Raw genomic sequence first — 18,797 nt, forward strand, 5'->3', positions numbered from 1 at the left:
AAGGAATCCTGAACTGGAATTTGGGGAGTACAATGTGTACAGAAAGGATAGACAGGATAGAAAGGGAGGAAGTGTTATGCTGTTAATTAAGAAAAACATAAAATCAAAAGAAGTACATCCAGTTGATATAGATGAACAGTGCACTGTTGAGTCAGTTTGGTGTGACATAAGCACTGCGAAAGCAAAAATAAGAGTAGGAGTGTGTCATAGGCCAAATGACTCGAATGAGTACAATGAACAATTGTACAGAGAAATAGAGTGGGCTAGTAAATCGGAATGTCTTATAATGGGAGATTTTAACTTCCCAGATATTTACTGGAACTTGTGGGTTGGTCACTCACACACTAGTCAGACTTTTGTGGATTTATTGGATGATTGTTTTCTGCAGCAGCATGTTCGAGAGGCAACTAGAGAAAGTAATACTCTTGATCTGGTTATCAGCAGTGATCATTCGTGTAATAAGAATTTGCAGGTGGCAGAACTAGGTGGCAGTGATCACATGTACTGATGTGGAATTTACTTAAAGATTTAATTACCATCAGGGGTAAAGGAAAGGGTTTTTGCTTCCGTAAAGGTGAGCACAGTGGTCTCCGACAGTTTTTAAATTCTGTACAGTGGAATAAACTGACGATGTTACCAACAGTAAATTCTAAGTGGGAAGCATTCAAGGAATTAATCGTGAATGCTACTAAAAGTTTCATACCTATTAAGAAATATTGTTCAAGGTTTAGGCCTAAATGGTTATCTAATGAACTAATGAGACTCGTAACAGAGAAGAAAAATGCATCGGATGCATAAAATTATAAATCGACTCAGAAGCTTATGGCAGATATAAGCTAGTCTGTAATCAGGTCACAAAGGAGGTTAGGCAGGCAAAGGAAGATTACGAGAAATCCTTGGCAAAAGATGCTAAGAAAAACAGCAAGGATTTCTTTACTTAAATAAACTCTAAAAGAAAGGGGATGAATCTGATTGGTCCACTTGACATCGATGGTTCGACTGTTGATGATCCTGCTCAGATAGCAAACAAACTGAATGAGTATTTTGCCTCTACATTCACACATGAGGAATTATTAAGGTTTGAAAATGGCAGAAGGTTATCAAATTGTAGCAAGGATACTTAATGATTTTGTAATAACTGAAAGCAAAGTGGAGGAGAAATTGTTGAAGTTAAACATAAGAAAAGCACCTGGGGTGGATGGGATCTATCCAGTAATAATAAAGGAGGTGGCAAAGCAACTAAGAACACCCTTAGCCATAATTATGAGAGCATCCTTGGACTCAGGGGAGGTTCCCACGGACTGGAGATGTGCAAATGTATCCCCAATTCACAAAGGGGGAACGAAGGGTGACACAAGTAATTACAGACCAGTTAGTTTAACGTCTGTTCCGGGTAAAATAATGGAGTCACTGGTTAAAGATGCATTGCAGGATCATCTAGACAAGACTGCAGCAATAATTCAGACACAGCATGGGTTTGTTAAGGGAAAGTCTTGTCTGACAAATTTGATAGGATATTATGATGTGGTTACAAAGGAACTGAATGCAAAAAATAATTTTGATATCATATATTTGGATTTCAGGAAAGCTTTTGACACTGTTGCACATGGAAGACTATTTTACAAATTGGAGCAGAATGGTATTAAGGGTAAGTTGCTACAATGGATAAAAGCGTGTTTGAGTGGGAGAAGACAGAGGGTGGTAATCAATGGGTGCTGCTCTTCATGGACTAATGTTATTAATGGAGTCCCACAGGGTTCGGTGTTAGGTCCACTGTTGTTTTGTATATTTATCAGTGATATTGATGAAGGTATATCAGGCTTAATGTCGAAGTTTGCAGATGATACATAGGTTGGCACGGTTGTTAATGACAGTGTGCTACTGCAACAGGATCTAGATAATTTGGGCAGATGGGCTAAGAAGTGGCAACTGAAGTTTAACCTTGAAAAATGCAAAGTACTGCATATGGGTAGAAGTAACCCCAAAGAAACATACCAACTGTGTGTTACTACACTTAAGGTGGTAGAAAATGAAAAAGACTGGGAGTAATTGTGCAGTCAGATATGAAGTTTTCTGAGCAATGCAGACAGGCTGCAAGGGCAGGTCATGGGGTTTTGTCAATGATATATAGGAATTTTGCTAGCAGGGAGAAGGAGGTGATTGTCCCTCTGTATAAGGCAATGGTCAGGCCACACCTTGAGTACTGCGTACAGGTCTGGAGGCCTCATTTTAGGAAGGATGTAGATTTACTTGAGCTTGTACAGAGAAGGGCAACAAGATTGGTGAGGGGAATGAAGGGATCCTCTTACCAAGATAGGCTTAAGTTCTGCAAATTGCAGTGGCTGGAGACTAGGCACCTGCGCGGTGATCTGATTGAGGTGTATAAGGCCTTGAATGGGTTGAGCATGCTGAATTCTGATGGGATCCTTCCACTTGTTCAGATTACGAACCTAAGGGGGCATAAATTCAAATTAAGAAAAGACAGATGTAGAATAGATGTGCGGAAATTTGCCTTTTGCCAGCGGGTGATTAATTGCTGGAACAAACTTCCATCTGTCGTTGTGGAAGTTGACAGGTTAAATAAATTTAAGGAGGAACTGGACAGGCATTTGGAGGGAATGGTGTAAATTTTTTTTTTTTTTTTTTTGCTGATGCTGCATATGCTCATACACTTGCTTTCTTGCATCACATGCCACTACTACTATTGTTGTGCTAAATCCTTGCTCGCAGTCTGCACTTTATGTTTGAAATGTTCCCAAATATCATAGAAAATGGATATGTTACAAAACTCTAAATTTGTAAGTAAGAAATTTAAAGTGTCACTGAAAGTTTTAAATGTTCCAGTTTTAGTATTTTTGGCAATTATAAATTTTTCTTCTGTTATTCAATTCCTACTATTAGTTCACACTCTCCCTATATATATTTATATATCTTGTTCAAATTTTCAATCGTTAATAAAATACTTTTTATTCATCCACTCAAGTTCAAATAAATTTTTTTAAACTTGTAGTGGATGACACTTGATGTTAATACAGTTTTTTCAAATATTAATTCATTAATTAAATTTAATTAATTAATTTTAGTTTTATATGGGAGAAAAAAATTTGTCTTATATTAGATATTTAGCAGGATATAAATTTAGGAATAAAATTGAAATCAACAGGCAGTAGCTCAATCGGTAAAATGCAAGGATTTCAGTATTTTTCACGTGAAGGTGAAGAATGTGAGTTCAATTCTTGCGAAAATCAATAATTTTTTGATAAATTTTTGTTATTCATCCACTCAAGTTCAAATACATTTTTTTAAACTTGTAGCGGATGACACTTGATGTTAATACAGTTTTTTCAAATATTAATTCATTAATTAAATTTAATTAATTAATTTTAGTTTTATATGGGAGGAAAAAATTTCTCTTATATAAGATATTTAGCAGGATATAAATTTAGGAATAAATACCGTCAGTGGCGAAGCGTGTAGATCGCTGGAAAAAAATTTCTTTTTCAGATTCTTTTTTTCATTCTGGGTTCTAATCTGAGTCAAGGAGGGAACAAAATGGAAAATGAAACATGTGAATAAAAATAATAGTCCAACACCATATATAGAAAGGAAAATGGAAAATTGCAAGGAAATTTGCTTTCTATTTTGCCACTTAATATTGTGATTCTGTCATATGTACATACATATTTATATTAATTGTGATTATTTAATAAAAAGTAACTAAAATAAAATTTTTCTTTGTTGACCTAAGTAGGAATTGACTTTAAAAATTTTTTTTTTTTTTATTACTTGTTTTAGAAATAACATCACTTTCATCATTTGTAATAAATCGTGAATATTTTTTGCAAAGCGTATCACATTATTTCCCAAAGGTCAAAATTATTGCTTTCATTTGTGATAGCATTAATATCAAATACTTTCCAATCGTTTAATTCATCATCAGGAAATCTGGTATCTAAGTGATCACATACACATTTGATAAAGCAAATTATAGGGGCTCAAGTCTGGTGAGTAGGCTTGGCACACCCAGGATCCTGAGCTGGATATCATCATTCTTCTCTTTCTTGGTGATTTCCTTCTCTCTCTCTCTCTCTCTCTTCTCTCTTCTCTCTCTCTCTCTCTCTCTCTCTCTCTCTTCTCTCTTCTCTCTCTCTCTCTCTCTCTCTCTCTTCTCTCTTCTCTCTCTCTCTCTCTCTCTCTCTCTCTCTCTCAGGGTAATTCAGATTTTTTTTTTTTTTTGGCTGGTGCAGCATAAGCCTCAGGCTTCCTTGCACCATATGGCTAATAATATAGCTACAGTGTCAACATCACTTTGAATTTTTGATAATATTTTCACTCCAGAAAATATTTTTTCCAAGATATTGGCTTCTTAATTTGTTTATTTTAGCTTGAACATATCGATGTGCATCAATAATTTTTAAACAACTTTTTTGTAGATATTTGCAAAGCAATGCAAGCTCTCCTAATACATCATTGAGTGCAATTAATGCCACATGATATTGTGAATTTGTCAAAATTTGTAAACAGTATTTACTAATAGGATCATTACATTTGTTAACCTGCTCATTGTAATATTCGATTAATATTTCATAATTTTTTACTACTAGCATCAACTGCAAAATGTCTGGATAACCATCTGACTTCATTTAATGGTCTAAAAGATACAACATCATGTTCTGTAACCTGTATTAGTTCTTCTTAATTTCCTTTTTTATGCTAGACCTGGTAAACATTGTGTATACAGTTCTAAGCAGCGTCTCTATATCTTGCATAATAGATACATTTTTCCATGCGTCGTCCAGTCCTAAATCTTCTCGGTGTGCAACACAATATTGTTCAGATAGATGTAATATTTCTTTTTTGAAAATTGCTGCTACTTCATTTTTCCTTCCAAGCGTAACACTTGCCCATCTGATGTGAACATTGATATTCAAAAGATTACCATCTTTTGAATATCAAGATTATATTCGTCGTAAAATTTTTTTATTTTTTCTAAAATGGACGTACTGTCACAGTTTAAGCTTTAAAATACCTTCAAATACTGTTTTTAATATTTCATTTTTCACTCAATTTAAAATACAAAATTAATACTTTTTGTACTGAAATATCAGTGCTTTCATCTACAATTAAAGTGTGGAAAGTAGATTCTCTTATTTCGTTCAGGATATTTTTTATGAGAACAGAATTTATACATTCAAAAAATTCAAATGAATAATTTTTGCTTCTCCAATTTTTAAGTATATCTATAAATTTTTCCATGTGTTCATGAATGTCTTGTACAGAGTTCATTGATGCATTAATTTTTATGCCTAATGTCACATCATTAATTAAAACTTTAACTGTATCAAAGAAGTGAACGATTTCAATCGTTCACTTCTTTCCTTTTTTTTATGTTATGTACTTCCACAGTTTCCATCAAAATAGTTAAAATTCGACCTTTTTTCAGATTACGTAACTTGGTAACTGCATCTATCTTCTGACTTAGATGTCGTTTTAAATAATCTAGTTTCCATTCTTCCCATTTTCTTCTTGTACAAACTTCTCCTGCGACTTTTGCTTCTGCACAAAAAGTACACAAGACGACACCATTTTCTTCATTGTATTGAAAAATATCTCCTAGTTTTAGGCTTTGCTTTTTGTTTAATGATGGAATTTCAGCATCAATTTGTTTTAAAAGCCAATCTGTTTTAAATGTTTTGCAAGTTTTTTTATTTACAGTATTTACGTTTTTTTCAGTTTTTTTTTGGACATTTTTTATCTGAAAAATTTTAAAATTAAAGAATTTTATTAATTCTCTGTATTTTGTAAATGAAGTTATTATAAAATATTAGGAAAAATCAGAAATTTTTAATGCATTATTAAAATAGTTTATAAAAATATAAAAAAGTTTAATTTTTCATATTTTACTTTAATAAAATATTAAGTAATACTAAACGTTTTTGGTTATACATAAAAAAAATCAGAATGGTGGATCCTCTGACATTCCGCCTACATATTTGTAAAAATTAATATGTAAAAAACTCAACTTCGAAAAATTTTCACGATCACAATACATTCCTTATACACCTACCCCCACACATACTGTGTGTATGTGTGTTGTTGAGTGGACGGAATGTAAAAATGCTGACCTTCCCTATTATATGGTATTTATATTATTTTTATAACAATAAACTCACCTTAAAAACATACAATATAAACTACAACTGCTACAGTCCTTTATATATTTGTAATGTAATAATTTTTTTCATATAAATAAAAATCAACACATATAACTTTTCACTATGCACTATGTATTTGCAGTGCACTATGTATTTGTAAATAAAAGATGTGGGAACATGTCATGCAGTAGCGAATCTTATGGCATGAGCTATCCCCCCCCCCTTCCTATATCCATTCTTCCACTAATACTCCTGTCGCATCTAGTATGTCGGCAGTGTGCACAGGAAGTAAAAGCAGCTGTGCAACTGCATAGAAATCAGTCCATGGCTGCACACACGCGCAGCTTAGAGGGAACCGTGATGATTAAATTTTGTTAACCACCTGCTAACCTTTGTATCATCTGCAAACTTAGACATTAAGCCTGATATACCTTTATCAATATCATTGATAAATATTGAAAACAAAAGTGGGCCAAAAGTGAAAACAGCACTGAAACCTGGGAAACTCCACTAATAACATTAGTCCACGAAGAGCAGTGCCCGTAGCCAAGCGGTCAGGAGCGGGAGTGCAGTAGCACACGCTCTTTGAGTAGACCGTGGTTCAAGCCCCTGACTGCTAAATATGGTCAATCTGCCAACCTGCACTAGACCAGCGTGGCAGATTATGGTCCATTTCCCTCAGCATGAATTGTTGAGGAGGCTTCCATCCTGCAGTGGGTTGATAATGGCTGCAATACCTTTTTATATTAATTACCTTTTTATCCTTAGCAGTAACCTGCCCATAATGCCACATTTCTCCAGTTTGTACAGCTTACTCTGTACAAACTCTGTACAAGCTTTTTTGTGAAACAGTATCAAAAGCCTTCCTGAAATCCAAGTATATGATATCAAAATTATCGTTTGCATCCAGTTCCTTGGTCACTTATCATACATAACCTATCAGATTGAGTAGACAGTACCGCCCCATAACAGATCCATGCTGTGATTGCATTGTAACTGCATTCCTGTTCAGATAGTCCTGCATTACTTCTTTAACCAGTGATTCCATTATTTTCCCCTGGAATAGACATTAAGCTAACAGGTCTGTAATTAGTCATGTTGCCTTTTGTGATCTCCCTTTATAAATTCTAGATACATTTGCACATCTCCAGTCCATAGAGTCCTCTCCTGAATCCAAGGATTCTCTCATAGTTATGGCTAAGGGTTTGCTTAGCTCCCTTGCTGCCTCCCTTAATATAATTGGATAGATTCCATCCAGGTGCTTTTTTATGTTTATCTTCAACAGTTTCTTCTCCACTTTCCTTTCAGTTATCACAAAGTTATTTAGTTCCTTGTTAGAGTTTGATAAACTTCTGGTATCCCCTCCCTAAAAAATTCCCTATGTGTGAATGTAGATGGAAAATACATATTCAGTTTGTCCTTAACCTGAGTAGGGTCATCAATAGTTAACTCATTGACATCCAGTGGCCCAATGTGATTCTACTGTTAATAGAAGTATAAAAGTCTTTGCTGTTTTTCTTTGCTTTCTGTGCCATAGACGTCTTATAATCTGCTTAGTTTGCTTAACCTCCTTTGTGACTTGATTACAGACTAATTTATATGTACTATAGGCTTCTGTATAATCTCATAATGTATATGTCACTTTCCTTCGCTTCCACGTGTCTCACTAGGTTATCTAACATCCATTTATGTCTAAGCTTTGAACAGAATTTCTTTGTTGGTAAGAAAACCTAGTAGCTTCTTTGATTACTAAGTTTGCAGATAATAAAAGCTGGCATGGTGATTAATGAGTAATCAGAGTAAGCTACTGCAACAAGATCTAAAAAAATTAGGCAGATGGGCCGAGAAATGGCAGTTGAAGTTTATGATTGACAGGTGCAAGGTACTACATATGGGTAGCTGTAATAATATTTCAAATGTGTGGTACTACATTCAAGATAGTGGAAAATGAAAAAGACCTGAGGGTATTTGTACATCTTTTAGTTAAGATGTAGATCTGCTGGAATGGGTGCGGAAAAGGGCAATGAGATTGGTGAAGGGAATGAATGAGTGGTCTTACCAAGACAGGCTTCAGTTCTGCAAATTGTAGCATCTAGAGACTAGGGGCACCTGCGAGGTGATCTAAATGAGGTGTATAAGGCCTCGAATGGGTTGTGCAGGCTCAGTGCTGAAGGGATTCTTCTTCTTGCTCAGAATTATGAACCTGAGGGGTCATAAATTCAAATTCAGGAAAGACAGTTGTAGAATAGATGCGGAAACTAAGCACCTGCGACGAGATCTGATTGAGGTGTTTAACCTTTTATTGGATTGAGCAAGCTTAGTGCTAATGGCATTCTTCCTCTTGCTCATATTGCACACATGAATGGTTATAAATTGAAATCGAGGAAGGATGGTTGCAGTATAGATGTGCAGAAGTTGAATTTAAGGCAGTCAGCTTGTTCCAACAATCAACAAAGTGGTTGATTGTTGGAACAAATTTCCATTGTGTAAGTGGGCACTTTGAATAAATTCAAGGAACAATTAGGCAAATTCTTGGAGGGATCAACAGGTGAGGTGGGATGTTTTTTTTGGCTGATGCTTGTATAAGTTTGCTTTCTTGCATCATATGCCAGTAATAATAATAATAATAATAATATGAAGAAGAAGGTCAAGTCCATCAGCTCCACTAACTGGAAATGCTTCCTATGCAACTGCACTAGTGACCACCCAAGGAAGGAAGAAAATGCCAAAGCATGAAGTGGAGCATCGAAATGAATACCTGCATCATGCAAGCATACCACGAAATAATGAAGCTAGAGAACGATATGACAATGTACAGGTTGAGACTACATACCAAGTGGTTGGAACAATTCCCGGATATTCAGGTCGCTGAACTGCAAATAGCAGACCAGAGAAGGACCACTGTCACAAAGAACCTGATTGCTCCTGCAATCTTGGAAAAAAACAAGCAGGATGTGTGTGATCAACTACAAAGAAAGAAGAATATGGTCAATACAGAACCAGAGGAGGAAGAACATACTACTACTACCGAACCAGAGGAGGAAGAGCAAGAAGAAATACAACACACAGCAGCTGAAATGGAAAGAGATGAGGTCATGATATCCAGAAGAGAAGATGAGTGGAAGAAGGCCCTAACAGAATTTAAAGGAATGGACCCCACAAAGACCCATGTGATACAAAAGCAGAGGTCCAACAGAACCCTGTGGAGAGTCACAGACCACTTCAATCGGCAAATAACACACCACATTACCTTGACAACAATGGTGCAACACTGGAAGTCATCCACACAGCCATATACTGCACTTTCATAGCACTAGGATGAAAGTGAGATCAGCAGAAGAGAAATGAGAGATCAGCAGAAGAAGAACTGAAAACAGAAGGAACTGCTAGCTTGGTAAAGAAGACTTCAGCAGAAGATATAAGAATTAAGAGTCAAGGTAGGTCAATTGACCCAGTAGCAACGGGGTAATAGGAGTAAGAAATTGGTCGGAAAAGTGAAGAGCATCCTCAAGAGAGACAGCAGACATGAGACTAAAAATCAGAGAATAGGAGAATACTTGGACACACTGAAGCAGAACCTCCTCACACTCAGCAAGAGACTATGCCAATATGAAGAGAGCTCGCAGAGGAAAATAAACAACCGAATCTTCAATGAGGACCAAAGCGCCTTCTACAGGAGACTCGTAGAAGGTGGAAAAAGAAGGAAATGGACCATCCAAGCAGATGATTGAGGAGTTCTGGGGCACATATAGAGCAGGGAATTAAGACATAACAGCCGAGCCCCCTGGATAGAACTAGAATGGAAGAGAACCAAGGACGTACAAGAGATGAGAGAGTGGGAAATTCAGGAGGAAGTAAAGCAGTCTCAAGAACTCCCACAACTGTCTAAACCCCAGGAATAGATAACATCCACCACTACTGGTACAGGAAGCTCACTTGCACACACAAGCACCTGGCAGAGCAGTTCACCCGAATGATAAAGCACCCAGAGACAATCCTGAAGTTTCTCATTCAAGGAATTGCATATCTGAAGCCTAAAGATGAAGATACCCAGCAAAATACAGGCCTCACCTGCCTCCCAACAATGTACAAGATCTTGACCAGCTGCATAACCAAGAAGGTATCAGACTACTTGGAGAGCCAGAACATAATGGCCGAACTGCAGAAAGGAATCAAGTGGATGAGCACAGGATGCAAGGAACAATTAACCATAGATACCGTGGCTATAGAGCAAGCCTACAAGAAGTGCCGCAACCTGTACATGGCCTACACGAACTACTGCAAGGCCTTCGACTCTGTGCCTCATAGCTGGCTAACAGAGATGCTGAAGATCTACAAAGTCAATCTGATAGTGACAAACTTCCTAGGAGCAACGATGGCGAAATGGAGTACCACCATTTAAGGTTGCAGACCAATCCCCATCAGGAGAGGAATATTCCAGGGAGATGCCCTGAGCCCACTATCCACCATGCTCAACAGCAGCAGCAAGTATTGGATATAGCCTCAAAGAAGGAAGGAAGAACCTGTACACCCTCACTCACCTGATTTACATGGATGACCAAGCGCTGCAACTGAGAAGCAACTCCAGCAAATACTCCAGATCGGTGAAGAATTCCAGCAATGATATCAGGATGGAATTTTGTTCTAAACAAATGCAAGACCTACAGGTTGCATCAAGGAAAATTAGTCATCTGAAACTACCAGCAGCAGACTGGTAAACAGATCAAAGCCATAACAGAGGGAGAGACCTACAAATATCTGGGAATGATGCAGGCTCTGCAGTTAGAGCACAAGGAAATCAAGGTCTGCCTGACCGAAAAATGCCATTAGAGACTCAGAAGCCTGCTGAAAGCAAAGCTGAACAGAGGGAAGATAAAGCCATAAACACATATGCAGTCCCAGTGCTAACATACTCCTTCGGGGTCATAGATTGGACTAACACCAAGCTGGAGGATGTTATGAGAAAGACAGGGACAATGATGACCAAGAGCTGTCAACACCGCCTGAAGTCGGCCGTGGAGAGACTGGAAAGGAGGAAGAGGCCTGATAGAGCATCGAGCAACAGAAAACAGCTATTGCTAACCTAAATGATTGTTTCCAGAAACACACAGTAGCACTCTACCAGGCCATAAGGAAGATAGACAAGCAGTATACCCCCACTCAACCTAAGTTAGGAGTCCCCTCCCACCCAGACAGAAAAAACGAAGCTAGAAAAATGGGCAAAGAAGATGCTCCATGGCAGACACTACAACGATCTCCATTTTATCTATATCAAGATCATATAGATAAAATGGCTTAGAGATCATATAGATGAAATTAGTTGCATGTAAGCAGTTTTTCTGTAATAAGATTTATTTATTTTTATTTTTTTTGGTACTCCATAGTTCATTTGATTATTTTCACATAATTTAGTTATAGATCATGTTACCGGGTCTCAAAATTATTGTCAACAGATTTTTAAATTTGGTACTGATGTCATTTGTTATGTTTAACAAATATATATTTAATATACTTTTAATTAATATATATATTTGCTATTCACCCATTTCTATTATCTGATGCCTTTGTAATTCATCCTTAATCATTCTCTGATTTGCTGAAAGTCCACATTTGGGACCAGCTGCAATCTGAAGCAGTGGCTCAGTTAGATCAAAGTTCGTTCAATTTATTCTCCTTGTCATTGTGCTATTTTTAATTGAAAATAGATAAATCTTGTTTGCTGTTTTGGTTTTCATTATTCAAAAAATTTCCCATGTGCACCTATTTTGGGGAACCTCTTACAAATATTTTGTCTAAATTCTACAAATTTATACATCCACATTATTCCATACACAACAGTGGAATTAAATACAGTATTAACTTGGCAGACCCAAACTCCTTGAACATATGAGGGGCCCACCTATTTCTTTTTTATTTCTGAAAAAAAAGTTTTTGGGTTTTTAAAATTCTCCTTATGCTATACCAATGTTACCTTTTCTTAATGAATTGGAGATTATAAGTAGTAAAAAGTCAAATGTTGGTTATATCCTTTTAGGATGCCTTTTATGTTATGATGGTCACTCAAAAAGTTATCTACCTTGGTAATCAAGAAACAATATAGTTGAATCTTTTTTTGTATATATTTTTTATTTTTTTCCATTATATATATATATATATATTTCCCTTTAAGTCCAGTGCCTTCCTGCATTTTGAGGGCAAAGAGGAAATACCCAAAGAAATGAAGTCTTTTGCTCTGGTCTCTGAAAAAGTCATATAGAGCTTCCTTAAGATCATCATTATCACTTGAAAATCAGTGCCTATACCAGAGTTTCTTCAGATTTCAATTAATAATCACCAGGTCTGGACTGTAGGGAGGTGCAATCACTCAGAGCAGTAATTGCTTTGTGGGACTTGTGTATAGGAGCATTGTCATCATGAAGCAGGATATCTTATGTCAGTTTCCCTTTTCTCTATTCCTTTATGCCCCCCCCCCACAAATTTATAGAACTCAAGTCTTTCTTAGTAAGAGGACCATTACACTCCTGACTAATCTTTTTGCTTTTCCATTCATAGCTTCCTTAAGATAACCATTTTCATTTGAAAGTCAGTGTCTACTCAGGAGTTTCTTCAGATTTATAAGGAGAAAATAATCACGGGGGGGGGCAGGTCTCGACTGTAAGGTGCTGCAGTGAGACTTGTGTATAGGAGAATTGTCAAGAAGCAAGACATGGTCCTGAGTAGGCACTGACATAACCCCCTGAGGTGTCTTAACAGCCCAACTGTGCTGCTCAGAGAACTTTGTCTTGGACTGTACAATTATTCCTAGTTTTTTTTTTTTTTTTTTGTTGTTCTCTATTACTTGAATGTTATTCTAGAATTGCTGCTGCTCAGATGCAATACCTTACATTTATCAATTTTAAGTCTCACTAAATTTCACTGTATTATTGTAGTAGCCTCCTATGATTCATTAATCACTCTATCAACCATTGCATTGCATTGCAGCAAACTTACACATTAAACTTGATATTCCACTTCACTATTGTTAAGAAATATTGAAAACAGTAAGGGGCCCAGCATCGAACTCTAAGGGACTCCACTGATAACATTGTTCCTTTAAGAACAGTGGCCATTAATAACTACCTTCTCTTACAAGCCAACCAATTTTTTGTCCTTTACCTTCTCTTACAACCCAACCAATTTTTTGTCCATAGCAGTAATTTACCCTCTAATGCCACACTGCTTCAATTTTTACAGCAGGCTTTTTCATGTGGAACAGTTTCAAAAGCATTGCTGAAATCTAAGTATAATGTAAAAATTGTGAAAAAGTATATAATGTAAAAATCTGAGTATTCAGTATTACTGAATACTCTACATCTGTCTTTGGAGTATTTGGGTCCTAGGTAAAATATTTTCTGAGGGCCCACACCCTACTTTAATAATAATAAAAAAAAGTAAATAAATAAAAAATAACATTATAATCTGAAATTACAACTGCAGTCAATATAAAAATGTAAAGCAAATAAATTTACATATAAGAGGTGGAGTGCCTCTTTTGTGAGATGTATGATACTGCCATTGGTATTTTACTAATATACTGTGGTGCTGACAATTTAACATCATTATTATCAGCATAAAAGCAGCTGCCACTTTTGAAGATATCAGCGGCATGTTCCTTTTTGACCAGAAGTTACAATTTGAAAGTATATTTTATTTGCATATTTTATAAGGAACACCAGCACTTATTCTCATTGTTACACTATTGGATATCATTGATTTTGGCTGTGTCCATTGCTATTTATAGACCCCTTCCTCAAAGTACAGGCTGTAGACATGCCGAATTTGTCTAGGCCTAAGACATGCCCTGACTACATTACTTGTTAACAATGACTCCATTATTTTCTCCTTGCATAGAAGTCAAGCCTGCAGGTTTGTAATTACCTTGTCCTTTGATCCCCTTTATGAAGGATGCTCTCATAATTATGACTAAGAGTTTGCTTACCTCTTTTGCTACTTCTTTTAATATAACTGGATAGTCTCCATCAGCCCCAGATGTCTTATTTACTTTTAGCTCAAACAGTTTCTTTTCTACTTTTCCTCTCAGTTATATTGAAATCACCAGATTTTATTATAACCGAAATAGTTCAATTCCCAGTTAGAATTAGATATACTCTTGGTATCCCCATTCCTAAAAACTTCTTCATGCTTGAATTAGATGCAAAAAAATTATTTTGTCAGCTACTTGGACTGGATCATCAGTAGTTATGCTATTCATATCCAGCAGGCCAATGGTTTGTCCCTTTCCTTTCAGTCTTAACATAATAAAAGAATACTTTGCTACTTTTCTATGCCAAAATCTACCTTAGCCTGTCTGACCCTTTAGTCACTTTATTGTAGACTTCATACTTATAGCTTTTGTGTTCCCTGATGATTTATGATCATCCCATGCTTTTTTCTTCATTGCTACTAATCTCATTAATTCACATGACATTCATATAAGTCTAAACCTTGAATAATATCTCTAAGTTGGTATATAAAGCTAAGTAGTTTCTATGATTACTTCCTTAAACACTTTGCATGTAGAATCTGCAACTGTTATCATCAGTTGATCTCCTTGATAAGAATTTAAAAACTGTAACAGTATTATAGTCACCTTTTCGAAAGTAATTAAAAGCAAAATCCCTTCCCTTGACAGTATTTATATATTTTAAATAAATTCCACATCAGTACACTATGACCATCACCATCTAGTTCCTTTATCTAGGGATTCCAAATGCACGAAGCATCACCGCTGATATTCAGTTAATGGGTATTGGTTTCTCTTGTTGCCTTTTTAACAAGTTGATGTAGAAACAGTCATCCAATAAATCTAGAAAGTTCTGATACTTTGAGTACCCAAGCCATAAATTCCAGTCATTATCTGGAAAGTTAAAAATACCCCATTTATAAGACATTCTGATTTAATGACCCACTCTGTTTGTCTAGGAAGGGTACTCATTTAATTCACGGACTGGTGCAAGATCATATCTTAATTGTCATCATCTGAATCTTCTGTGGATTTATCCTTGAAATACTCTCCCTTGAACTTTACACACTTTCACTACTGTCATACCCATGCATTAAATGCTTCTTGCAAGCAATTTTTTGAAAGACTGCGAAGTGTTTCCATTATGGCTCTGCAAGCATTGTTGTCAGACGTGAAACATTTTGCTTTAGACATGGAATAAATCATGGGACTAAGTCTGGTGAATAGGAGGATATGGCAGAACCTCGGCACCTATGGCAATGATCACTGTCTGCACAATAGCCATATGGTGCCTGGCATTGTTTTGATGGAGAAACCACTTCACACCAGGAAGTTCTTGACATTTCTCATGAATGGTATGGTAAAGTTTGACTCTGAGAACCTGAGTATGCTTCTTTATTCATAGTGTTCCAAGAGCCACAAAATGTGTAACAAGAATGCCTTTTTTATCAAAAACACAAGCACCATTTGTTTATCAGCGAAACGAGAAGCTCAAAATTCCAAATGCTTCGGAATGCTTCCACTCACTTGACTGTTGTTTTGTCTCTGGATCATAGTGAAAAATCCAGGTTTCATCACAAGTCACTTCAATTTAAGAAGTTTTGACCCTGTGTTTCAAAAGGATCAAGCATTTCTTTGCACAAGTCTGCTATTTGCTGTTTTTGTTCTGGAGTCTAATTGTGAGGAATCCAGCAGGCACAGATTTGTTACATTTTCACGTAATCTTTCACAATATTGTGAGCACTACCATATGAAATGGACATTCTAACAGCTAATTTACAAGGTGTAATTTACCTGTTTTTATCCAAGATTTCCTGGGTGTTTGTGATTTGCTTAAGAGTTGAGGAGGAAGGCTGACCAGGTCTTGGGTCATCTGCAATAGACTCATGGCCTTTACTTGCTTGTGCCATTTAAATATGGCCATCCTACTAAGACACTCAATACCATATGCTTCATTCAACTGTTTCCGGTGAATTTAACCCCTGTCTGACACAATAATTAATCGCACATCGCTGTTCAATCTCTGTCTGACATGATACTTGCTTCAGAACGATTGTCAGTGACACGTGCTAAAAAAACTCTCTTTACACAACACTAGCTCAACAAGTGTTGCGTAAAGAGAGCTAGTGTTGTGTAAAGAGAGCAACATTACCTCGACAAGTACTGGCATGCACGCACAGTCTGCTCAGTAGAGATCAGGGAGAGCGCCTCTAGTGGCACTTACAGAAAGTTTGCATGGTAGGCATAAAATCTTGCACCAGTCTGCAAATTAAATGATCACCCCTTGTATATAGCTATTCATTATACTCACCACATAACACACTTATTCTCATTTTTATTTTCCTAGTACTTATGTTACTCTAACCTGACTCATCATTACATTGGCAATCCATGTCAATTAGGCACACTGCCTTAGATTCCACAAGCGCCTCCGTAGCCAGGTGGCCAGGAGTAGCAGTGCGTAGCACACGCTTCTTGATTAGACCGGGGTTCGAACCCGTGACCACCAAATACAGAGGATGCGGAAAGGTCAGGGAATGACCACCGCATATCCCCGGAGCAATATGGCCTTACTCAGGTTAAGAACCTGAGGGCACATAGATTGAGGAAAGAAAGTTGTAGAATAGATGTGCAGAAGTTTGTTTAGCAAGTGGGTAGTTGATTGCTGGAACAGACTTCCATCTGTTGTTGTGGAAATTAATAGCTTAAATAAATTTAAGGTGAACCAGACAAACATTTGGAGTGACTGGATAGATGAAATGGGAAGGTGTTTTTTTTTTTTTTTTTTTGGCTTGCTTTCTTGCAACATATGCTTCAACTAATGCTAAAAAAAAAGCAAGAATGTAAAAATCAAAAAGGAAAACCATGCTTCTTGTTTTCTTCGATATTAAAGGAATTATTATGGCTGAATATTATATTAACATACTACATTGAAGTTCTGACAAGGCTGCATGAAAACATTTGAAGGAAGAGACGAATTGTGGAAGGATGGTTGCATGCTCCCTCCAAACAATTCACTCTGTTCAGTTTATGGCCAAAAAACAAATCCCTGTGTGTGAACATGCACCGTACTTGCCAGACCTATCCCTCTGACTTTTTTTTTTTCTCTTTCATAAATTGAAAACTGTGCTTATGGGAACCTGTTTTCAATCCATCCATTGAAGAAGTATTGAAAGGGCTTACAGAAGACTTCCAGAAGTGTTTCCCTGCTTGCAAGAAATATATGGAACAGTGCCTTCCATATATTTTGAAGGGGATAACTTGTAACATATGAAATATTTCATCATATTTATTTTATTGCAATGATCTCATTATTTAAAAGGAATATTATAAAAAGGAATATACCTTGTTTTGTTTGTTATTTAGGAGCATTAGCAACTAAGGCCATATTGCTCCGGGGATATGCGGTGGTCATTCCCTGACCTTTCCACGCCCTCCGTATTTGGGCTCAAACCCCGGGCCTAATCAAGAAGCGTGTGCTACGCACTGCTGCTCCTGTCCACCTGGCTATGAATGTGCCTAATATAACTTGTATAACTGCACTACTAATTTGAAACAAAAATAATAAGCAAAAACCAATTATTTTTAAGTAATTAAGGAGTCTACTTAGCAAAGTTCAAAAATGGTTCTCATACAGTATCTAGCACATGTGCTCTTTCCTCCTTCATATCCCAAAAAAATGGTGGCCATGAGCTTACTGATGAAGGGTTGAGTCTGAATTTTTTGGACATTGGTGATTTCTCTGCTTGGACTCCTGTTTTTCTTTCTGGATTCCAGTGAAGAATTCATATTTCATCACCAGTTTCAATTCTTGAAAGGAGCCCTTATAGATCTGAATTGTGTAAAGTTTCCTCACAAATTTTAGCTTTGCACTGTTCCTAGTTGAGGTGTGAGCATTCTAGCAAGAACTGTCCTTTGATCTGGCAAGCATTCATGGAGGATGGCCAGTTCTAATTCCTCAGAAATATTACATTCTGGAAATTATAGACACTTCAATATGTTTATTACATAACCAGTTGTTCAATTATTTGGTGTGTCAGTTATGTTGTTTGTTCCAAAGAGGGATCATTTTCTGTGGATTCTTGATCCCATTTAAACTGCTTAGACAAAAATTTTGTTTGATATGAGAAGGGGCAACATCACCATATATAGCTTTCATGCATTTAGCGAATTACTTTTGGTTCATTCCTGTGTTTTTTCAAAAATTTGATGCTGGCCTTATGCTCAGATTGCCTCTCCTTAATAACATTAGTACCATCTTAAGAAATATTATCACCTTAGCTCCAGTTTCTTGACATCTTTGTATTTCTTGGGATGGTTACTTTAAATCTCTGTTCTTAATAGTGTACTGTATTGAGCAGGACCTGTGTAAATATAAGATACATTTATATGAGAGTACAATAAAACTACAGTTTTTTTCATATATTAAGCATATTTTTGGTAAAGGTAGATAACTTGTTGAATACCCCTCATAGCAGCTTCTTTGGGTATATTTAGTGTAGTATTTTATTTTCAGTGTAATTATATTATTTATTTCAGTTACCTGATGGTGTCAAAGTGTCTAGTGGTGCCAAAACTGCATTGTCTAAAGCAGCAAGTGTTTTTGTACTGTATGCTACCTCATGGTAAGATTTGAATTA

General features: G+C 36.5%; 1 protein-coding gene across 2 annotated transcripts in view; it reads left to right on the forward strand.

Moving 5' to 3' along the window:
- The window catches only part of LOC150087312 (DNA polymerase epsilon subunit 3-like), a 53,095-nt gene that overhangs the window by 20,312 nt on the left and 13,986 nt on the right, over nucleotides 1-18,797 (forward strand). For both annotated transcript variants that reach the window (XM_090371981.1, XM_090371982.1), the window contains exon 3: nucleotides 18,697-18,782. In XM_090371981.1, coding sequence (XP_090228107.1) covers nucleotides 18,697-18,782 — 86 coding nt within the window. The remainder of the gene's footprint in view (nucleotides 1-18,696; nucleotides 18,783-18,797) is intronic.

Source organism: Mastigoproctus giganteus, chromosome 4, assembly GCF_048544385.1.
Source record: "Mastigoproctus giganteus isolate SK-2022 chromosome 4, ASM4854438v1, whole genome shotgun sequence".
NCBI classification, from domain to species: domain Eukaryota; kingdom Metazoa; phylum Arthropoda; class Arachnida; order Uropygi; family Thelyphonidae; genus Mastigoproctus; species Mastigoproctus giganteus.